Below are 24613 nucleotides of genomic sequence, written 5' to 3'. Positions count from 1 at the left end.
CATAAACTCTAAGACTGCAATGAACTTTCTCCATTCTCTTTAAAATCTGTATTTCTCACAGTCCTGGAACCTCTGGGACTTTGCTTGTATTTCTTGATGTCTTTACTCTTGATCTCTGTTATACTACCTCTGCTGACCTTACCTGAATAAACACAACCAGTGCCACCATGCTACATTATGCTGCCACTGCTTTTTCACTTCAAGTTGTATCCAGAGACGCCAAGCCAGAGATGTCAATCTTCCAACTCCAATCATCTGGTGTGACCTTTCCTAACACATGGGATGAACCAGTTGCACTTCAAATGGCAAACTCTAATAATTAATCAGAGAAGTAGCTTACACTTTATCACATGGAATGATTAAGTCTTACAAATTCATTATGAAAGATGTAAAAAAAATAACTCACAAAAAAAAAAATGGCACACTTTGCAACAAAATTACAGGTATAGGTATAGGCTAGGGCCTAAAGGACTGGGTACGGTATACATGTATCCATAAGTTAGGTGCAACTATATACATCAAAGTAAAAGTGCTGAGGGGTCAGGCGGTAGCACAGTGGGTTAAGTGCACATGAAGCAAAGCACAAGGTCTGGCGTAAGGATCCCACCTCGAGCCCCCACCTCCCTACCTGCAGGGGGGTCCCTTCACAGGCAGTGAAGCAGGTCTGCAGGTGTCTAGCTTTCTCCCCCACCCCTCTATCTTCCACTCCTCTCTCCATTTCTCTCTGTCCTATCTAACAATAATGACATCATTAATAACAGGATTAATACCCTGCAGGCAGGAAGGGTCTTGAGGGTAGAAAGAAGATAGATCAAAGGAATGGAATGGGTGGGGATCTTTAAGACAAAACAATGATTATGTAGATAGGCCATAGTATCAGGAATGCAGGGTGGAGCAGGGGGAGCTGCTTAATGTTTTAAGGAATGGCAGGCTCCTGGAGGCAGAAAAATGCAGGGTGCTTTGTGAAGCTCCTCACAATTTCCCGACATCTCCCCCTTTCTTGTTATCTAATGGCCATAGTATCAGGAATGCGGGGTGCTTTGTAAGGCAGGGAGTCTGAAAAGACAGGGCACACCTTTGGGGTTACTCCTGTCCATCCTTGCTCAACCTCTCGGTAGAGAGAGAGACTGACAGGATAGATGCACTCCTCAAGTCAAGCCTTGCCAGGCTCTACCACATCCTCACAATTTCCCGACAACTTAGGCCTAGAAACCCTCCTCTCCATCCCTTACTTCACTTCCCTCAATCACTCTATCTACTCACTAACTACACAAAAGAAAGTAAGATATATCTCTTAATCTCTTCTGACAGCATTAACATTATCGTCATCCCTTTATAAGTTTTAGAAGAAACACTGTATATAATTGGCCAAGAGATATAATTATATATATATATATATATCAACCAAACAATTATTGTCCCTATGACAATCTTTATTAGATCATCAAAATAGACTTCGTAGCTTCTTCTAACATGAAGACCCCAATCTCACCTGCTATATTCTTACCTTTAGGTTCCTGATTACTAAATAATTTGTTCTACTTTATATCTTAATACTTTTTCAGCCACCAAGTTGCAATTGCTACCATGACGCCAACATTTGAAGCCCTCTTGTGGGTTTCTTCAGGATCATACCCTCACTATGAACTAGCAACTGTAGGGATGGCCCCATTCTCTTAAGGGAGGTTGGGTCACCCTACCCTACCACTCAAGGAAGACTGGTTCTGAAGTGAGTGCAGCTTAGAATGTTCCCAGCTGTGACCATGGACTGCAAACACAGACTGACAGGGACTTGGAGGTTACACAGGCTCCTGTGCTAAATATGAATAAATATGGGCCTTAGGTCAGAATGGCATGGTAAACAGCTCATTGTATTTATATATTTTCTAAGTTTGGCAGCTACTCCCTGTCCTGATCCAGCTTTCTAGTCCTATTCTCCACTCTGACACCATCTTCTGATACCATATTAGACAATAATTTTAGTCCACCTCCATGTTAGCTATCAAGCTCCAGCAAATATTACAAAAGTCATGGGCCCCAAGGAACATGCCTAAAACAGACTTCCTAGCTTCTTTTCAGCCTAAAACTCCTATTTTCATCTGCTCTATTCCTACTTTTTGATTCCTGTTTGTCAACCATTTTGTCCTGGTTTATATCTTACTGCCTTTCAGCCACTTAGTTGTGGATGCTACTATGATTCCATCCTAAACTCCCTTGGCAGATGATCTCACCAATGTGTCTTGGAACCTCTCCTCTCCAGAACTCTACCCTACTAGGGAAAGGTAGGGGATATGGATATACCTGTCAATGCCCAAGTCCAGCAGAGAAGCAATTACAGAAGCTAGAACTCCTACTTTCTTCTGTACCCATAAAGAATTTTGGCCCATACTCCCAGAGGGGAAGAAATGTTAGGGGAGATGACCAGAGGGTTCTCAACTCCAATTTCACTAGGTCCCAGAGGGAAAAAGAGAGAAAAAATAAAAGGAAAAACATTTGGAAGTAGCAGTAGTTGTAGGTGTGGCTTAGAAAGGAAAAGAAGGTAGGAGCATAGAAAAAATTGGCAAATATATATAAACATAGGTAGATAGTCATAGACATAACAGTCAACCTATATCTATGCCTAGGGATATGAACATAATTAGCATACAGCTGAAGTCAGCACCTGAGGGGTAACAGCAGTGGAGACCCACAGTTGTAAATTGGTGAGGCTTAAGTTCTCCTCCCTTCAGCAGTCTTTGTTGATAAAACTCAGAGCAGAAATGGTGTTTCAACTGACAGACTGCTGGACTTGTACCAGCCACTCCCAAGTAGGTACCGACTTTTAGCCCCAAGAATCTTTCTTTAAGTCCCTCTGTCCATGAGCCACATGTGTTTGCACTCACCCGTGGCTTGATGGGTTCCTGGATTTATCCTAGTTTCATCTTGTTGCATTCTCAGGTGATTTTTTTTGCTATTGTTCTGCAAATGTCTTTCTTTCTCTTTCCCTATCTTATCTTGTCCTTCCCTCTTGATTTCTCCTTTCTTTCTTTTTTCTCTTAGCTCTGGTTTATGGTGTTGTGGGAAGACTGAAAATGGGACTTTGAAACCTCAGTCATGAGAGTCTCTTTATATAACCATTATGCTATCTACCTGCCCTTTCCTTTTTTCCCTATCATTTTATTCGATAGGACAGAGAGAAATTGAGAGGGAAGGCAGATAGAAAGGAGAGGAAGGTAGAAACCTGCAGACTCACTTCACCACTTGAGAAGTGTCTCTGCTGCAGATGGGGAGTGGGGGCTCTAACCTGGATTCTTGCACTTAGTACTATGTGCACTTAACTTGATTTCTATCTCTATCAAATAAGTAAATAATTTTTTTTAAAAAAAGAAAAAGCTATGCAGAAATACCTTCATCCTATGGCATCAAAGATTTCAGGTTCAAACCCCAGTACTATAAAAAGCCAGAGTTTAACAGATCTCTGGTAAAATAATAGTAATAATATAACTATTATTACCTATTAGCTTACTATTTATTGTTCATGGATATTTCCCCCTCTTCTTCCTCACACTAGCACAAGGACTTTTCCCTAGTACGTTCATGAATGTGCTCCAAACCTCTAAACAGTGCCTGGAACAACAGAAGACACTCAACAAACAATTACACAATTTCAGTGAGCCAAAACATTGATAAAAGACTGAAAAGTCTCGATTTACTGTTAATTTCCCTTATATCTTATATGAAATGAGTTTTGCTTATTCTGTGAATTAAAGAACCTAAAACCTTTGTTCACTGTTTATACTTACACATAAAAAACTCAGCTTTAAATAAACTGGTTTAGTTAGTGTCTACACATTTATAGCTGACAGGATTTGGCCTCTGATCTTTTTTATGCGCTTTTCCTGCACCAAGGCTCTATTTTTGGGTGCTGCGTGCACAGAGTACTACCCCCCCACACACACACACACATAAGCCCTTCCCCCTAGTGAACAAGCAGAGATCCCACCCCAGGAGAGGCAGAGCCTACAACGTCTCAGGCACAAGCCCCTCCCTGCATTATATACCCAGCTCCTCTGTGCAGGCTTTTCTCAGAAGCCTTTCTCTGCCCTCATCCCCTACCTCCAATCCTTGGCTCAGAAATACTCCCTGGGGAGAAGGAGTGATAAAATAGAGAGCTCCTAATCTCTTCCCACAGGAACTGGCTTCATTTGCAGCAGAGCACAGAGAAGTCTCAACTTCAGAGCCCTCTCAGAAACAGTGGAGGATGTGGTAAAGGGAATCGAATCGGGAAAAGTGTGGGTCTAGTGAATATATAGCACAGACTGCAGGTGGCTACTTTATAAGGATCAACTGGAGAAAGTGACAGCTAGGAAGAGCCCTCCCAGAGTCAGTTTAAATATCACTGTCAAACAGTGAAGTCACAGTTTCCTCAAGGAAATAACAATTTGACTGATTCTGTTTATAGCAGGATTTAGCCTCCAGTGTGTTGTTACAAGCAACAGAACAATCAGCTAGCAATTACTGCACTGGTCACTAAAAAGTGGAAGAGAACCCTAGCCATAACATTCATCCCAGAATGGCTATGGGCATGCATCCTGAAGAGTAGCAGCATACTTAACCTTGGGCAGGTGAGAGGGAGGACAGACTCCTATCATTTCTCATGAATAAATAAATTTAAAAAATAAATAAATAAAAATAAATGAATCGTTAAAGTCTGTCTTCTGACTTCAAGATAATAGATCTACGAACCAATAAACAGGAAATCTTGGAAATTTATACATATGTGGGAATGATTATTATTATTACTATCACTATTATTATTATTATTTTGCCTCCAGGGTTACTGCTGGAGCTCAGTGCCTGCACTACCAATCCACTACCCCTGTAGGTCATTTTTTTTCCATGGTTGTTGTTGCTGTTGTTGTTGTTGTTGGATAGGACAGAGAGAAATGGAAACAGGAGGGGAAGACAGAGGGGGAGAGAAAGATAAGAAACCTGCAGACCTGCTCCACCACTTATGAAGCAATGCCTCTGCGGGTGAGGAGCCAGGGGATTGAACCAGGCTCTTTGCGCCTGTCCTTGTGCTTCACACTATGCGTGTTTAACCCGGTGTGCTACCATCTGCCCCCCCCCCCCATATGTGGCAATTAAGCAACATGCTCCTAAAGAATCAACTGGCAAAAGAGAAGGAAAAAAAAAACAAAATATTTTGAAACAAGTGAGAAATCAAGACAAAAATATACTAAAATCTTATGGAATTCAACTTAAACAATGCTGGGCTAGCGTTGCAGGCAGGAGAGAGGATCCAGGAACTCGTGGTCGCTGGTAATACAATTCTTTATTCACAGGGGAGCGCCCCAAAGTCAGGTGTGAGTGCAGCGGGTTAAGCCACGTGGAGCCAAACCGCAATGGCCGCCTCCCGCTCTACACCAGCCCTTCTCCAGGTCAGGATGGGGGAGAGAAAAGAGTGAAATCAAGAACAGAAGTGGGTTTTATGGGATAAAACCAGAAGTGGCAAGTCAGGAACAGAGATGGCTAGGAAAGGGGGTGGAGAAAAGAAAAAGGTACTCTGGGAACTTCCTTAGCTACTGTTGCTATGGTTTTAGCTGGTGGGAATTAACAATACCCTGAGGGGATAATGTGGTGGAGAGACCTTTAGTCATTTATAAGACAAGGCAGAAGATTGGTATGTAGATAAAGGGACTGGCCATACTAGCATAGGGTGGTTTGTGGGCCCTGCCTAACTCAACCACATCTGCACAATTTCCCAACATTTATAGTTTTAAATGCCTGCATTAAGAAAGATCTCAAGGGGGTAGGGCGGTGGCGCAGTGGGTTAAGCGCATGTGGCGCAAAGCGCAGGGACGGGGCGTAAGGATCCCGGTTCGAGCCCCCGGCTCCCCACCTGCAGGGGAGTCGCTTTACAGGCGGTGAAGCAGGTCTGCAGGTGTCTATCTGTCTTCCCCTCCTCTCTCCATTTCTCTCTGTCCTATCCAACAACGAATTGCGTCAACAAGGGCAATAATAATAACCACAACGAAGCTACAACAAGGGCAACAAAAGGGGGAAAAAAAATGGCCTCCAGGAGCGGTGGATTCATGGTGCAGGCACCGAGCCCAGCAATAACCCTGGAGGAGGAAAAAAAAAAAAAGAAAGATCTCATATTAATACCTTTCCCTTCCACCATAAAAAAAACTAAAAAGAGCAAAGTATGCCTAAAATAAGAATTTTAATAGGAATTAAAATAAAACTAATCTTGATTAGGGCAAAAAGTAATAAAACAGAGAAAATCAAGAAACCAAAATCTGCTTCTTTGAAAGGACCAAACTGATAAACTTAGCTAGTTTGACCACAAAAAAAAAGACTCAACTTAGTCAGTTATAAATGAAAGAGGGAGCATTACACAGGTTTTACAAAGGAAAAAGAGATTATAGAGTAATCCATGCAGTGGTGCATATGGTAGAGCACTTCTCACCATGCAGAAGGAGCCCATGGTTCAACTTCCAGGTACCCATCTGCAGGGTGGAAGCTGCAGCAGTGACGCAGTGTTGCAGGTAAGGTGTCTGTTTTTCTCTCTATATACCCCTCTATTTCTATAATAAAATTTAAAATTATATATTTTAAGATAATACTGTAACAACTGTACAACAATATTTTAGATGAAACAGACAAGTTCAAAGTAGAGAAACTAGCAGCCAGGAGATAGCTCACTGGTAGAGTTTACATCTAACAGATATAAAGTCCAAGATTCAAGTCCTGACACTAACTACATGGGAGCACCATGGACAGTGGAGTGTTGCCGCATTAGTTTTCCTTCAGTCTCTTCCTGCCTGAAATTAAAATGATGTGCCAGGCCCTGGTGCACCTGTTTGAGAACACGTGTTACAATGAGCAAGGACCCAGGTTCAAGCCTCTGACCCCCACCTACAAGGGAGATGCTTAACAAGTGGTGAAGCAGTGCTGTAGGTCTTTCTCTTCTATCTGCCCTTTCTTCTCGATTTCTCTATTTAATATACATACTTTACGTCACGTGTGCTTAACCTGCTGTGCTACTGCCTGACCCCTAATATACATATTTTAAAAATGAAATAAAAACAGTGAAAAAGCCTGCTCATGGGGAAAATGCAAGAGTCTTGTCCCACCCCCCAAAAAAGAAGGATGAGTGGGAGGAGGAAGAAAAAGTTAATGTTGGATAAGAAATAGGTAATCTAAAGGAACTCTGCTGGTGTGAAAGTCAATTGGTCCAACCCCTGTAGAGAGCAATTGGACCTTCTTTAAGTTCCTCTCCTAGGGATATACCCCAAGGAACCAAACACACCCATCCAAAAAGATCTGTGTATATCTATGTTCATAGCAGCACAATTTGTAATAGCCAAACCTGAAAGCAACCCAGGTGTCCAACAACAGATGAGTGGCTGAGCAAGTTGTTGTTGTATTCCATATATACACACTGGAATACTATTTAATTATTAAAAATGGTGAATTCACCCTCTTCACCTCATCTTGGATGCAGTTTGAAGGAATCGTGGTAAGTGAGATAAGCCAAAAAGAGAAGGATGAATATGGGATGATCCCACTCATAGATAGAAGTTGAAAATAAGAACAGAAGAGAAAACATAAAGCAGAACTTGGACTGGAGTTGGTGTATTGCACCAAAGTAAAGGATTCTGGGATGAGGGTGGGGCTGGGGGAGGCTTCAGGTCCTAGAACATGATGGTGGAGGAGAACCTAGGTAGGGGGTTAGAGTATTATGCAGAAAACTGAGAAATGTTACACATTACCAACTACTGTATTTTACTGCCAAGTGTAAACTATTAATCCCAATAAAAAATGAATGACAAGGAAGAAATATGCAATCTGAAAAGACCTACACTGAACTGGGGGCGAGGGGGAAACAGCACCTAATTACCTGAAAATTTCAGTCACAGATGACTTCACTACTAATGCTACCCACAATTCAAACAATTAATACCAATTTTTCACAAGCTCTCCAAAAACGAGGAAAAGGAACAATTCCCAAATTATTCTACAAGGATAGTATTATTCTGAAATAAAAGCTAAAAAAATTCTATTAACAGAAAGCTACAAAGCAAAATCCCCATGTGAATATGAATGCAACCAGCAAACCAAACCAGCAATATGTAAAAATGTAATATACCATTACCAAGTGTTTATTTGGAAATTTAAGACTGATTGAACATCCAGAAATCAACTAATGTAATCTATCAATAAAACACGAAACAAAATGACATGCCTTTCTCAATAGAAGCAGAAAAAGCGATAAAATCCAAACACTTTCAGAATGAAAACACTCAGCAAAGGAAAAAAAAAAAAAGGAAACTTCCTTAACCTGGAAAAAGGGCACCTGCTTAAAAACCACATCTAACGTCATACTTTATTGTAAAAGATTGGCTGCCCTTGCCTCAAGATCAGGAAGAAGATAGGATATCTGCTCTCACCACTTCTATTCAACACTATAAAGGGAGGTTCTAGCTAGGGAAAGTAAACAAGACATAAAAGACACCCAGATTGGAAAGGGAGAAGCAAAATCACTTCTATTCATGGATTCTTTGATTTTTTTATATATATTTATTTTCCCTTTTGTTGCCCTTGTTTTTCATTGTTGTAGTTATTGTTGTTGTTATTGACATAGTCGTTGTACAGGACAGAAATGTAGAGAGGAGGGGAAGATAGAGAGGGGGAGAGAAAGATAGATACTTGCAGACCTGCTTCATCACCTGTGAAGCAACTACCTTATAGGTGGGGAGCCGGGGGCTCGAACTGGGATCCTTACACTGGCCCTTGCGCTTTGCGCCCGTGCGCTTAATCCACTGTGCTACCGCCTGACTACCTATTCATGGATTCTTATAGTATATATATAAAAAATCCTCAGGAACCCAGTAAAAATCTATTAGGATTAGAAAATTTGATTATGTTGCAAAATAAGAAGTCAATATCCAAAATTCAATTACATTTCTCTTTTACTGTTTGTTTTTTGTTTTCTATATTAAATATTTGAAGCAAACAATAACAGTCTTTCTTTGACAGACTTCAAGTACAGAATCCAGATATCAATTATATTTCTAAAGATAAACAACAATGAATAATAATTTTTTAAAGCCATTCATTCAATATATCATCAGAAAGAGTAAAATACTTAAGACATATATTGGGTTGTCATAAAAGTCATGACATATTTTTGCATTAAAAAAACATTAAAAAAATACACCGTGACCTTTCTGATAGTCCAATATTTAACATAAGAAGCATAAAATATATATGAAAATATAAAAATTGTTGAAACAAATGAAAGATCTCTATAAATGTAAATCATACCATACTAGTAGACCAGAAAATTTAACATTGTTAAGATGGCAATACAGCCCAAGCTGACCTATAGATTTAATGTAATCCCTATCAGACTCCCCAGTCTGCTTCTACATGTTAATTGAAAAGTTCATTCTAAAATTCACATGGCTTTTCAAGGGACCCCAAATAATCAAAACAACCCTGGAAAAGCCGCAGAACATACTTCCCAATTTCAAACTTCACTACAAAATAGTAATAACCAAAATAGGCTGGTGGTACCGAAGGAAAATCAATGGAATTGAATTGAAATAATTCAATAAATAATTCAAAATAATTCCATACATCTATAATGACTTGCTTTTCAACAAGAATGCCAAGGCCATTCAATGGTGCCAACAAATGGTGCTGGGTCATCTAGATAGCCAAGTGCAACACAATTACTTAAACTGGGGCCAGGTGTTGATGCACCTGGTTGAGCGTACATATTACAGTGTGCAAGGATCCAAGTTCATGTCCCCAGTCTCCACCTGCAGGGGGAAAGCTTCACAAGTGGTGAAGCAGTGCTGCAGGTGTCTGTCTTTCACCCTCTCTATCATCCCCTTCCCTCTCAATTTCTGGCTGGCTCTATCAAATAAATAAAGAAAATAAAAATAAAAGAATTACTTAAACTAACCTCTTACCAGACACAAAAATCAACCTAAAAGAGATCAAAGATCTAACTTGTTCATTTATTTTCTTTTTTCTTTTATTTTATTTAGACACTAGAGCACAGCTCAATTCTAGCTTATGGTGGTGCTGGAGATTGAACCTAGGACCTCACAGCCTCAGGCATGAGTCTTTTGCAGAACCATTATTCTGTCTCCCCAGCCCATGATCTAAACTTTTTTAGAGTGAAAACTACAAAACTCTTAGAAAAGGGGCTGGGTCGTGGTACACCTTGTTGCAAGAATATGCTGCCATGTGCAAGCCCCTGGTCCCCTTCAGGATGGGAAGCTTCATGAGCAATGAAGAAGAGGTTTTCTTTTCTATCAAATAAAAGCCAAAAGATAAAAATAAAAACTCTTAGAAGAATCTTCATGACCTTGCATATGGGAATTAATTCCCAGCTATGATACCAGAAGCACAAAGTACAATAACTGGACTTCATTAAAACTAAAAACTTTTGTGCTACACAGGACACTGCCAGGAATGAGTAGACCATCTTTTTCAAAGATATACAAATTCTTAATAAGTATGAAGAAAGGTGCTTGATATCACTAGTCATCAGGGAAATGCAAATCAAAACCCCAAGGACATACTACCTCACAACCACTGGGATGAATAGGATCAAACAACCAGATAACAAAGTATCAAGACTGTGAAGAAATTGGAGCTAGACTGGGGAAGCAAAGCTGGTTAAGGGCATGCTGTGTGAGGCCCTGGGATTGGCCCCAGCACCACATGAGGTAGCAGTGCAATTCTCTGATCTTTGTGTCACTTCCTCTCTCAAAAAAAAAAAAAAATGAAAACTAAGTATTGAAAATAAAGAAAATGAAACCCTAACACCTTGCTGGAGGGAATGTATAATGATTCAGCTATTCAGAGAAGAGTCGGACAGCTCCTCAGATGATTAAACAGAGCTACCATGATATCCATCAATTCCACACTTAGGTAAAAATGAAAAAACATGCATGATTGCAGAGATAAGCATGCACATGAATGTTCTATGCGCCCAAGGATAGGGATCTATGGGGTCCCTGCTTAATCTCACTCAAGCTTCCAGATCATGTCTAACCAAAGAAAGAAGTTCACTAGGATCCTAACCCCACCACATCATAACTATTTTTGTCCTGCCCTTTCAATACCTTCTTACAACCTCCCAACCTGTCCACTCTACTCACTGAATTATTTTCATTTATGGGAGAATCACTTATACCCTGCTGAAACTATGCCTTGGGCCCCAACTCCCTCAATTTTATCCTCCCTAACTCATGCCAACTCCACAAAACAGTTCAGGCATTCTTCCAAGTGGTTAACGAAGACATTAAGATATACTCTTTAACCAAAGTAAAAAAAAAAAAAAAAAAAAAAAAAAAAACCTCTGAGTAGAGGGTGAGGATAGATTTTCAGCTTCACTAGGGGTGTGTGGAGGTAGGAACACAAACCTTCGGTGGTGGGAATGGTGTTTTTAAAAAAAAGTTATACTCCTAAAAACTGTGCTGTGACTAGCAGCTAAACCTTGAGAGAATCTAGGAGTCCTACATGCAGACCACAATGAGGATGTCAATTTCTTTCCTGCCAGGAATGAATTCAGTGCCTTACACATGCATGGTACTGCTGAGTGGCTTCCTTGGCTTAACTTTCTATTCTCTCTCTCTCTCTTTTAAGAAGGAGAGGAAAAAATGTGAAAAAGCAGAAGAAACAACACCATTTCACCATCCATGGACCTTCCCCTATCCCATGCAGTCCACAGTGTTCTCATGTGCTACCATGTCTCGAGTCCAGAGCCATACAAAGAAGTGCTGTGCATTCTACTGGGTGAGCCATCTACAAACCACTACAATTTTGAAGCACATGTACTCCACATAATTTCATTAATCTGTAGCTACACATGTAGCTCCCTCTACATGGCCACCATCTCCTATTCTGCTTGTCTTCACCTGCACTTTACTCTTCTGTAAGGTACCTCAAGAACAAGTAACTTGTCTGCTCTTTTAGACAACAGACCAGTAGCAGTATGATCTCTGATCAGTTTGTTTGAATACAAACTTCATTCTATCATTCAATGTAACTATGATGCTGCCAAGTTCCCCAATCACTCTGTTTTGGTTTCTCATCTATAGAAAGGGAGTAGTAAGGGAGTCAGGCAGTACCTCAGCAGGTTAAGCGCATGTGGTGCACAAAGCGCAAGGACCCACTTAACGATTCTGGTTCGAGCCCCCAGCTCCCCACCTGCGGGGGGGGGGGGGTCGCTTCACAAGCAGTGAAGCCGGTCTGCCGGTATCCATCTTTCTCTCTCCCTCTCTGTCTCTGCTTTCGATTTCTCTCTTTCCTATCCAACAACAACGGCAACAATAACAATAAGTACAACAAAATGGAAAAAAATGGCCTCCAGGAGCAGTGGATTCATAGTACAGGCACCAAGCCCCAGCAATAACCCTGGAGGCGAAAGAAAGAAAAGAAAAGAAAAGAAAAGAAAAGAAAAGAAAAGAAAAGAAAAGAAAAGGGAAAGAAAAGAAAAGAAAAGGAAAGAGAAAAAAGAAAAAAGAAAGGGTAGTCCGGGAGGTGGCGCAGTGATAAAGCTTCGGACTCTCAAGCATGAGGTCCTGAGTTTGATCCCCAGCAGCAGATGTGCCAGAGTGATGTCTGGTTTCTCTCTCCTCCTATCTTTCTCATAAATAAATAAAATATTTAAAAAAAAAAAGAAAGAAAGGAAGGAAAGGGAAGGAAGGAAAGGGAAGGAAGGGAAGGAAGGAAAAGAAGGAAAGGAAGGAAGGAAGGGAGAGGGAGAGAAAGAAAGAAAAGAAAGAAAGAAAGAAAGAAAGAGAGAAAGAAAGAAGAAAGAAAGAAGTTTCCCAGGTTGGTATGAGGACTAAGGTAATATGTAACATGGATGTGCTTGTAATAGTACAAGTCCAGCACTATTACTGCTTCTACTCAAACTAGTTGATAGTTTGTTTATATACACACCCCTCTTCCAGTCCCTGAGTTTCTCAAAAGTACGAAAGCTTATGTTTTCACTTCTATATGTTTGTGTTTCTTTAATTTACCAGAGCTCTGCTCAGTGCTGGATTATGATGATGCTGAAAACTGAATCTCGGTACCTTTGGCACTTCAGAAATGAAAGCCTTTTTGCATAAACATTCTGCTACCTCCCCAAACTTACTCAAATCTGTTCTCATCACATTCAATACAAAAAAAAGAATCAAAAAATGGCCAATGAAAAATGAGAAAAAAACTACTAGTTCCACAATGACAATAAATATGGACACCATGCTTTCACGGTAAAACTCAAAGTGTATGTTTTATAGGAATTACATAACTGAAATCAGACCTGCTATGGAAAATCCAAACTGACTGCCAAAAAGATCTAGAAAAACTCCAAATGCTCAGCAGATACAATAGTTACATAAACAATAACATTAAAACACAGAGGATTTTACATAATCACAATGAGATCTCTGTTGATACAGAATAGTATCTGAATAAAAACAGAGTTTGAATAAAAATCTCAACAGAAAAATAGAGCATAAGAATCTGTCTGCATTGAAGAGGACAAACTTTTTGTGTCTATCTAAAACCTGCATGGTAAAACAATCCTTGTATTGTTTAAACTAGCTTTAATTGTAAAAATAGCTTTAAAAGAAAAAAAAAGCCACTATAATGCTTTTATACAAGAAACAAGATAAAACTATTCTAAAACTTTTAATCCCTTAAGACAGTGAGATGGCTCAAGTTTTCCCATATACTTTATTCCTGTAACTCTAGGGATAAATGTCCTGCTAAGAAAAAATTCTGGAGGCCTGGAGATAGATCACCGGGTAGAACACATTTTTTTAAACCCAGGTTTGAGCCCTGCCACCACATGGTAGGTAGCACCATGTACAACACCAGGGGACGCTCCATAGACAGTGGAATGGTATGGTGTTCCTCCTTCTGTCTATAATTTAACAAATGAAAAGTCTGGCCTAGGACCAGTGGGATCAAACATATCTGAGGACCCACTGCAAAAAAAAAAAAAAAAAAAAATCATATAATTATCGTCAAGTCTCTTTATCTCATAAATTTATTTTTTTCCATCCCAGTGGTTAATTTTTTTCTTTTTTAAATTTGATAGAGAAGTACTGGTGGGAGGGAGGGGAAGTGAGAGGGAGGAAGACACCTGCAGTACCTGAAGCTTTTGTCCTGCAAGTGAGTACTGGGGGCTTGAAACTGGGTTCTCAAGCATTGTAATGTTTTTTCTGCTACTTCATAAGTTTATTTTAAAATCCTTTTTGCTCCAGTCAGAAACAACCACTATTTTGATTAACAGACTATTCCAAGTTCCCCCTAATTAAGTGTTCCAATTGGTACAAGTAAAAATGTCTACTTGTCCACAAAGAAGAAAAGCTTTCCTGTTTTTCATTCTTTTTTCACCCTGAAAAATTCCCCTCCAAAATTGACGTCCAACTGGGGGGGGGGGGGGAATGTTTGCCCGAAGCACAGACAGTTATTTTTCATTTACATCAGCTTATTTTATACACATATATCTTCACACTTACCTATGAAAAGAAAAATTAAATTACAATGCGAGCTTTATTTACTTTTTAATACTTATTTATTACTTACTAGATAGAGACAGAGAAATCAGAGGAAAGGAGATAGAGAGGGAGATACACTCATCTCAACATTTCTTGAATAAAACAGGTTAAAAAAAAAAAGGAACTATGAGAAGTTCATTCCAAATATTTTCTTTTAAAAAAGGCAAGAGAAATGTATTATCCTTGAGTGTAGTTCCAATCACTGAACAGATAACTGTCCTTAAAATTTTTTTTACAATCTAGGGCCATGAAGGTGGTTCACTGGTAGAGCAGGTTATCCTAAAGTGAGATCCCTGATTCAATCTTTAGGACTACAGGAGAAAATAACACAGACAAAACAAGAGGAATTCCTTGAATGGTGTGAAGGTCACTGGTTTTAAACTATGCTATTCTTTTGTGAGAGATAAACCACTGATCTTCCCGCCATCCAAAGAGTTCCACTTGCTTCACCTGTGTTGCTCTCTACCGCTAATCCTGAGGTCTTAGGGTCAATACAATAAAAAGTTTTTTCAGTAGTTAATTAATATGAGAGGGGGAAAATCAATTGTATGTCTCAAAGTTTCTCAAAACACAAACTGAATCCTTTTAATATATAGGCTGTATATTTGATATGCAGACTCTCTCAAAAGCCTAGACCAAGTAGATGAGAAGCATCCAATAGCACAGCTATATATAAGATACAGCAAACCATAACAAAAGGACTTTTCAAAGTTAACCCAATTAACAAATAATGTGATGATAACATTAACTATCGATTGTCTTTTTGAACCCTAAGATAGCAGGAACCTCACATCTCCACTATAGAGCCCCTACTTCCCCCAGTCCTGGAACCCTTGGATAGGGCCCACTTTCCCATATGCATCTCCCAATCCAAACCAAATAATATTGCATCCGCGGATCACAACCTAACCAACGCAACGATTGCCACCTCAACATGCTTCACCTCAGACTGTGTCCAGAGACTTCACGTGTGGAATGACAACCCTTCAGCTTCATTACTCAGGTGAGACCTTTCCTTTTATAGTACACTCTAATTTCATCTCAGGTAGTTCACTTTCTAACAAAGTCCCATAACCTAGATATACACCAGTTTCTGTGAGAGAGAGCTTATGTGCACACATATCCATAAACTACTGCAAAATATATACCTGAAAGCAGAAGTACACTAGAGTTTGCAGTGAGTACCTCCCTAACACTTCCTCTCCACTATTCCAAGCTTCGGATCCATGATTGCTCAACAAATTGTTTGGCTTCGTATGTTAACTCTCTTTTCAGTCACCAGGTTCCAGATGCCACCAGGATGCTGGCCAGGCTTCCCTGGATTGAAGACCCCACCAATGTGTCCTGGAGCTCAGCTTCCCCAGAGACACACCTTACTAGGGAAAGAGAGAGGCAGACTGGGAGTATGGACCGACCAGTCAACGCCCATGTTCAGCGGGGAAACAATTACAGAAGCCAGACCTTCTACCTTCTGCAACCCTCAACGACCCTGGGTCCATGCTCCCAGAGGGCTAGAGAATGGGAAAGCTATCATGGGAGGGGGTGGGTTATGGAGATTGGGTGGTGGGAATTGTGTGGAGTTGTACCCCTCCTACCTTATGTTTTTGTTCATTAATCCTTTCTTAAATAAAAAATTTTTTTAAAAAAGTTTTTTCAGTCTAAACAATTAAAGAAATATTTTTTATAATCAAAATGTCTCCTCATCTGCTTTATAAATACTTTTACCTGGGAGTTGGGCAGTAGCGCAGGGGGCGCAAAGCACGAGGACCATCACAAGGATCCCAGTTCGAGCCCCCAGCTTCCCACCTGCAGGGGAGTCGCTTCACAAGCAGTGAAGCAGGTCTGTAGGTGTCTATCTTTCTCTCTCCATCTTCCCCTCCTCTCTCAATTTCTCTCTGTCGTAGCCAACAATGACGACATCAATAACTACAACAATAAAACAAGGGCAAGAGAAGAGAATAAATAGCTAAAAAAATAAATACTTTTACCTAGAGAACACATGCAGTTTAAAAGACTAACTACTCAACACCAAATCATTTAGTATAATTAGCAAAAAAATTTCATGAAAGTACCAATTGTGTCCTTTTAAGCATTTTATGCAACATCCGGTATGAGGACGTTTACTAAACATTTACAGCATTTAAAAACAAAAGATATCAAAACAAAAGTCTGTTTCAGTCAATTAGATTGTCATGTGTAGTATAAACAAATGATCAGTATCTGTTTCTCCAAGTGTAATTATAAGATACTGAAAACAAACAAGCAAAAAAGCAAAAAAAAATTTTTTTAAGCCTATTCAAATCAGAATTCCTATATCCTCTGTCCAAGAATACATTTTTGGGTCAAAAAGAAACCATCACTCACCTTGTCAGAGTATTTGACCTAAACTGGTACCACCACTTACAAAGCAAAACAGTTTATCATGTAAATTTTTGGTATTTGTCTTACCTTTTCCATTTTGCCATGTAGTATACCAAGACAAAGTAAGGAATGAAGTGATAAATACTAAAACAGTGGCTACAGTTCCATTTCGGAGCCTCATCTCATTTCACCATCACACTGGTTCATATGGTTATGATGATAACTAGATTTTCTTCTTAAAGGCAAAGGAATCCAGTATTCCTGGCCCGGGGCCAATAAAATCAGTAAGAGAGGCTCATTTCAGATGCTTTGAAGAGCAAGTCTAACAGCAACACCTTTCACAACTGATATTCAGGATTGTCTTCACAGTCTTCCTAGGTTGGTATCTTGGGCTTTTATCCTCATACTATTTAGAGGGAAAAAAAGAAAAGAAAAAACCTGTTCAGCAACACAAAATAAGGTTTCCTCATTTATTACACAACATTGTAAACAGACTTTGGCTGGGTTTCATGATATCTAAAGGGATTATCGCCACATCTAAATAACACGTTTGATTTATTTGACATATATAGCTTTTCTCTTCCCAGGGGGAAAAATTCACTGGATATTTCCTCATTTTTAAAAATTTTATGTATTTATTTATTTATTTATTGAGAGAGATACAAAGAGAAAGACATACACAGAGGGAGACCAGAGCACAGCTCAGCTCTGGCTGATGGTGGTGCTGGGGATTGAACCTTGGACCTTTGGTGCCTCAGGCATAAAGTCTTTTTGCATACATAACCATTATGCAGTATCCACAGCCCCCTCCTCATTTCTATTGCTTTTTCTATTGCACTATAGTTATTTTTTAAAATATAAGGAGAGGGGACTGTGAAGTGCTGCACTTGGCTAAAAGCACTTATATCACTATGTGCAAGGATCAGGGTTCAAGCTCAGGCTCCCCCCTGCAGGGGGTCCACTTCATAAGCAGTGAGGCAGGTCTGCAGGTGTCTATCTCTCCCTCTCTCTAGCTCCCCATCTTCTCTCAATTTCTCCCTATTCTGTCAAATGAAAATACATTAGAAAGGGTGAAAAAATGGTCACCAGGAGCAGTAGATTCATGGTATAGGCATCAAGCCCTAGTGATAACCTTAGAGGCAAAAAGGAAGGGAGGAAGGGAGATGGGGGGGGGGGGAGAAAGAGAAGGGGCTAGCAGTAGCACAGCAGGTTAAGCACACATGGCACAAAGCACAAGGACCAGCTTAAGGAAACTGGTTTGAGTCCCCAGCCCCCCACCTGCAGGGGAGTCACTTCACAGGCGGTGAAGCAGGTCTGCAGGTGTCTATCTTTCTCTCCCCCTCTCTGTCTTTCCCTCCTCTCTCCATTTCTCTCTGTCCTATCCAACTACAATAAACATGGGAAACAAAAGGGGGGGAAGCCTCTAAGAGGAGTGGATTCATAGTACAGGCACCAAGCCCCAGCAATAACCCTGGAGGCCAAAAAAGGAAAAAGAAAGAAAGAAAGAGCAATCTATCCAGGTCCTCTTTCTCACTTTTTGTTTTTTCCCCCTCCAGGGTTATTGCTGGGCTCGGTGCCTGCACCATGAATCCACCGCTCCTGGAGGCCATTTTTTCCCCTTTTGTTGCCCTTGTTGTTGTAGCCTCGCTGTGGTTATTATTATTGCCATTGTTGATGTTGTTCATTGTTGGATAGGACAGAGAGAAATGGAGAGAGGAGGGGAAGACAGAAAGGGGGAGAGAAAGATAGACACCTGCAGTCCTGCTTCACCGTCTGTGAAGTGACTCCCCTGCAGGTGGGGAGCCGGGGGCTCGAACCGGGATCCTTATGCTGGTCCCTGCGCTTTGTGCCACATGCGCTTAACCCACTACACCACCGCCCGACCCCCCTCTCACTTTCATAAATGAAAAAGTTTACAAATTATTATTGCTACCTTTCACTATTATAGAGTAAGTACAGTTTACCAGGGATTACTCTACTCCCAGGAGGTGAACTGGGAAGACACAGAGAGAATACAGTGGGGGCCAGGTGGTGGCACACTGGGCTAAGTACACATAGTACAAAGTACAAAGACCCGCTCAAGGATTCCAGTTCAAGCCCAGGGCTCCCCACCTGCAAAGGGGGTCACTTCACATGCAGTGAAGCAAGTCTGTAGGTAACTGTCTCTCTGTTGTTCCCTCCCCTCTGAATTTCTCTCTCTATCCTATCCAATAAAAAAAAAAAAGGAAAAAAATGGCCTCCAGGGGCAGTAGATTTGTAGTTCTAGCACTGAGCCCCAGAGATAACCCTAGAGACTAACCCTAGAGAGAGGGTAGAGACCACAAAAAAGGGGGAGGGAGGGAGGGAGGGGAGAAGAGGAAAAGGGGGAGGTGAAGAGAGAAACAGGTAGAAATTTAAGGGGGCTGCTGAGCAGTGGCTCACCTGGTTAAGTGCACGTCACCCTGCACAAAGACCCGAGTTCAAGACCCCACCCCCACCTACTAGAATGGCACTTCACAAGTGGTAAAATGGATCTGCAAGTGTCTGTCTTTCTCTTTCACTATCCTTCTCTCTCAATTTCTTTTTGTCCTGCAAAATAAAATAGAAAAAGAAAAAAGGGGGGAAGGGAGAAATTGCCACCAGAAGCAGTGGTCTTCTAGTGCCAGCACCACTGAGCCCTAGCAGTAACACTGGTGGCAATAAAATAAAAAGAGGGGTCCAGGCAGTAGCGCACCGGGTTAAGTGCACATAGTACAAAGTGGGAGGACAGGTGCAAGGATCCTGGTTCCAGGCCCCAGCTCCTCACTTGCTGGGGGGGAGGGGTCACTTCATAATTGGTGAAGCAGGTCTGCAGGTGTCTTTCCCTCCTCCTCTCTGTCTTCCCCTCCTCTCTCAATTTCTCTCTGTCCTATCCAACAATGACAACAATAATAACAGCAACAATAATGGATAAAAATGGCCACCAGGAGCAATGGATTCATAGTGCAGGCACCTAACCCTAACCCAAGTGATAACCCTGGAAGCAAAATAAACAAACAAATTATAAAGAAACAAGAAATTCAACCAGGATACTATAAGACCTACGATCCAACACACGGTATTGCTTTAATACAGAAAATCTAGGTTGCCATCATCAAACAAGGCTGTTTGAAAAAAAAAAAAATGGAATGAAGTTTTTTGATGTATTTAAACATATCACATAATAGGTTCTCAAGAAATATTTATATTAAAGAAAGGGAGGAAGAAAGGGGGGGGGGATCTGTAGTCAAGCCACAGACTCTCTCTGCTCCTTGCAAAGCCAGCCTCATTCTTTAAGGCTTTGAAGGCACTAAAATGTATACTGATTCCTGGTGGCCTCAAGGGAGCCACAAAATGCAGCTGGAAAGACCTGACCCTCTAGTAAGGTGAGTTATTGTACCTTTGAAAATGCCTAACAAACCTAAGAGGCATTCTTCTCAGTAGAAAGATATCGCTGATTAAAAAGGGTATTTGTAGACAATTCAGAAGTTAGCTTATCAGCTACTGGGTCATAAGAAAAGTCATGACATATTTTTCTATGCAAAAATGCATTATGATTTTTCCTACAAGCTAATATTTTGTAAACATGAACTCCCCATGTAGTCTCCACAAGTAAAGAAATATCACTAGGTCATAGTGATAATTATTATGACATTAGGCAGAAAACTCACTCCTCATTAGTAATTGCATGTTTATTCTAATAGCTTATATCTGAAATATGATAGGGTTAAATATTTAAGAACAGACATTATAAGTATTTTTGGGTGCAGAAGAGACAGCACCAACACTAGGCACTACAGATTTTCCTGCTTGAGGCTCCAAAGTCCTAGGTTCAATCCCTGGCACTGTAAATCAGAGTTGAATAGTGTCCTGGTAATAAACAAAACAAATGCATACACAAACACTTTTAAATAAAGCCACACAGGTAAGAGTTTGGACTTTGCAGTCATACAAAATTGGGCTTGTCTCTTATTAAATATTTAACCCTATCATATTTCAGATATAGGCTATTAGAATAAACATGCAATTACTAATGAGGAAGTAGAGAATCACAAAGCAAATAAAGCACTTGATAAAATCCAGTATAGGGGGCTGGAGGGTAGTGCAACAGGTTAAGCGCACATGGCCTGAAGCACAAGGACGGAAGTAAGAATCCCAGTTCAAGCCTGTTGCTCCCCACCTGCAGGGGGTTCGCTTCACAAGCAGTGAAGCAGTTCTGCAGGTGTCTTTCTCTTCCATCCTCTCTTGATTTCTGTCTGTCCTATCCAACAACAGTGGCAGTATTAATAACAAGGGCAAAAAGAAAAAAAGAAAAAGAAAAAAAATGGCCTCAAGGAGCAGTGGATTCATAGTGCAGGCACCAAGCCCAAGTGATAACCATGGAGGCAATAAATAAATAAATAAATAAATAAACAAACCAGTTTTACTGAAATGAATAAAAATGAGTCAATTCTAAAGTCAAAGTAGAATACAAACAACTATTGACAATATACCATAAATACAAGAATTATTACATACTATATTGGATCCAAAATGTGAGTAAACTCTAGGATGATACAAATGAATTCTGGTAACAACAACAAAAAAAAAACCCTGAAACCTTGCAAGAAAAATGAGAGTATTTTACCCAGTAAGACTGTAGTGACATATTTTAAATTGGTTTCCAACCTAATGAAGTTTATCTACGCAGTACAAGGCACCAAACAGGAAAGACCAATGACCTTCATGCTCAAACAAGGAAAGGCAGCTCACAGGTTCACAGACAATAATCCTTATGGTTGATTGAGTATCTAAAGCAAGAAACAAAGCTCAGTATTCACACCTGCCCCAAATCTTAACTGCATAGCACTCTTCCAAACTACCAACACATTTGAATCTTTTTACCAACAACAAAATACAATGGTTAAAATCACTTTTTCTATCCTGCCAAAGATAAATAGGACTTCCAATTCAATTGCAGATTGTAAAACTCAATTATTAACTGTTCTTTAAGTTCTGTCAGTCTCATAAGTTATTACTAGACACAAAAACCTATACTAACCTATACCTGGGGGACAGTTGGTGGCACTCCCGATTGAGCACACATGTTGCAATGTTCAGGGACTCGGGTTCAAACCCCTTGTCCCCCACTTGGAGGGGTGAATGCTTCGCGGAGCGGCGAAGTAGTGCTGCAGGTGTCTCTGTCTCCCTCTTCTCTCGATTTCTATCTCTATCCAATAAATAAAAGCATTTTTTAAAAAGCCTTTACATTAGCATGCTGACTTTGCTGAATATTTGTTGCATTCCTTAATTACTATGCCACTCAGGACTGACGTGCCTGAAGAATCAAAAGGTACAATAATGGAGTCCATGATCTATGCTATATAACTCAATGCGCCACAATGACTTTAAAACTCACTCAGTTCTTATTTACACTGATTAATACTGTTAAAATACAGTTTATGTAATTTCACCGTCCAACGCACTTACTATTTGCACAGGTGGGCTCGAGAAAGCTGTGCCACTATAACCCGTTCGTGAAACTAGTCAACATTCAGAAGAAATGTCAACATCGAGTTGAGATTTAGATTTCAAATTCAGAGTGGCTTTGTCTCTGCCGCCCCCCCTTTACCCAAGAGCTCTCCTGACAGCAAAAGCACATGGGCTAAATATATACGGGAAGCCTTTAAAAGCATACATTGCGCTTGTTTATCTTTCGCAACCCGAATTGAAACGAGGCGCCGCCGGGAGAAAACGGGGTGGGTGGGTGTGTGTGTGTGTGTGTGTGTGTGTGTGTGTGTGTTGGGGGCTGTCAGCTCTCAAAAACACATCTGAGTGTGTGTGTGTCTGTGTGTGTGTCTGTGTTGGGGGGGGCTGTCAGCTCTCAAAACACATCTGGGGGTGTCAGCTGGCGCTCACCTGCACCCAAACTAAAAAGTCCGACCTGCAGCTTCCTCTTCCTGCGGGGAGCCGAGGCCTGGGAGGATGGGGTGCTTTTCACCCGGTCTACACCGGGTGAGACTAGCCTGCGGACAGCGCACCTTCCCCGCCCGGGAGCAGCCCGGCTCCCGCCCGGCCACCTGCCCCGCAGACACCGCGTCCACACGGGCGGAGAGCGCGGGCCCTCGGGGCACTCTCCCCTCCCTCCTCGCCCCACTTCCCTCCACTTTGCACCCGCGTCGACCCGCCCCGCCGCGCGGGGGTAGCCCGCCCGCCACCAGCTTCCCAGCGCGCGGCACCGGGGCTGCGGCGCCGGAGGAGCGGGGAGCGGCGCGTCCAGAGCGCCCCGCCCCGAGGCCCAGCTCACGCCCGGCGCAGCCCCGCAGTGGCCGGAGGTGCGCGGGCGGCCCCGTCCCCGGCAGGTGGATCTCCCGCGCCCCGGAGCCGCACAGCCCGGCAACCCGCGCCGCCCCGCCCCCGGCCCCGCGCGCCCCTCCGCGCAGCCTCCCTGCGTCCCCACCTCAAGGCCACCCGCGCGCGCCGCCGGGAGCCCCTCACCCGACGCCGGCGCTGCCAGTGCCGCCGCGGCCGCCTCACAGGCTGAAGGAGCCGCCGCTGCCGCCGCTGTAGCCGGCGCCCCGCCTCCCCGCGGCGACTCCACCCCCGCCGCCCGAGCGCCGCGGCCGCCCCGCCTCCCACCCCGCCCGCGACCCCACCAGCCATTGGCCGCCGGCGCCGCGCACGAGCCGGTGGGCGCCCCCGCGCGGCCGCGTCGCGCGCTTCAGTGGCCCGCGGGGCTGTCATTTCGGGGCTTCTCTCGCAGCCCATCTATAAAATTCTCGTGAGATCTCCCCGCCCCCGCCCCCCCACACACACCTCTTCACCGAGAGTCAGGGCTGGCGCGCGGGCAGGCGGCGGAGTGTTGGGCGCCGGGTCCGGATGCTGAAAGCCGGCCTTCTCCCCGCGGCACATCTGGTTTCCATCCTCCTCGGCGGCTGCAGAGGCTGCGCGGGCTGCCCACTAAAGGCCCCTGGGAGCCCTCGGCCTCCGCGGCGGCGCCGACCACCTCGGCTCTCCCGCCAGCCCGGCCCCTCCCTCCCTCCGCACCGTCCTGCCCCGGCATCTGCATCTGCCTGCTGACAGAAGCCAGCCGACGCCGGCCCCATCCACACATGTCACCTGCTGTCCGCTATGCCAGCCGCAGGAAATGCATCTTCATCCCTCCTGTACTTCCTGAGAAGGGGACCAGGACTCAGGGAGGCGATCACTAGGGGCCAAGTGCAGACTGTTTGGGATAACCCCCTCCTCCTATTTTTTCCACTACACCTTGCTATATAGATCCTCTTCCTTTCTCCTAAACCTCGTGTAAGATTTTGAGGTTAATATAAGAAGCAAATAGATAATCATCCATGGAGAATCTGGATGGGCTTGCCCATCCCTCTTAGTATTCGTATGGTTTGCCTTAGTAACACATCTTGGGAGGCCGAGAAACTGAAGTCTGGTGACGGACGTGCAGCCCCAGTGTTGAAGCTACAGTGTCACAGCTCGACAGTGGGAGCTGCAGGGATGTCCTGTGCCGCAAGGTTATCCGGAGTCAGGGCGAGTCCAGGCCAAAGAAGCACCTGAGTGCTGTGTGCTGTCATGCGCAGGGAAGTGGACTTCTACAAGGGCTGTAATCCCCATTCGGGTTCATAACTTTATGTAAATTAGGTGGCCTTTCCGCCCCGCCCCATTAGTGTAGTTCTAACTGGTGAGAAGTTCCTGGGTCCTCT

The 24613-nt window shown here is 42.5% G+C and overlaps 1 protein-coding gene across 4 annotated transcripts in view; it reads right to left on the bottom strand.

Annotated features, from left to right (window-relative positions):
• Positions 1-23476, bottom strand: part of MGAT4A (alpha-1,3-mannosyl-glycoprotein 4-beta-N-acetylglucosaminyltransferase A) — a 104972-nt gene extending 81496 nt beyond the window's left edge. For 2 of the 4 annotated variants that reach the window (XM_060187477.1, XM_060187480.1), the window contains exons 1-2: positions 23362-23466; positions 17013-17331 (exon numbers count right to left, since the gene is read on the bottom strand). In XM_060187477.1, the coding sequence (XP_060043460.1) occupies positions 17013-17029 (17 nt within the window). In that variant the 5' untranslated portion in view covers positions 17030-17331; positions 23362-23466. Of the gene's footprint in view, positions 1-17012; positions 17332-21549; positions 21694-23361 lie in introns of those variants that run through there. The other 2 variants (XM_060187478.1, XM_060187479.1) reach the window with 2 other exon arrangements.
• Positions 23477-24613: the final 1137 nt, after the last annotated feature.

The sequence above is a fragment of the Erinaceus europaeus genome, chromosome 3 (genome assembly GCF_950295315.1).
Source record: "Erinaceus europaeus chromosome 3, mEriEur2.1, whole genome shotgun sequence".
Taxonomy (NCBI): domain Eukaryota; kingdom Metazoa; phylum Chordata; class Mammalia; order Eulipotyphla; family Erinaceidae; genus Erinaceus; species Erinaceus europaeus.
This window is presented reverse-complemented; position numbering and strand designations above follow the sequence as displayed.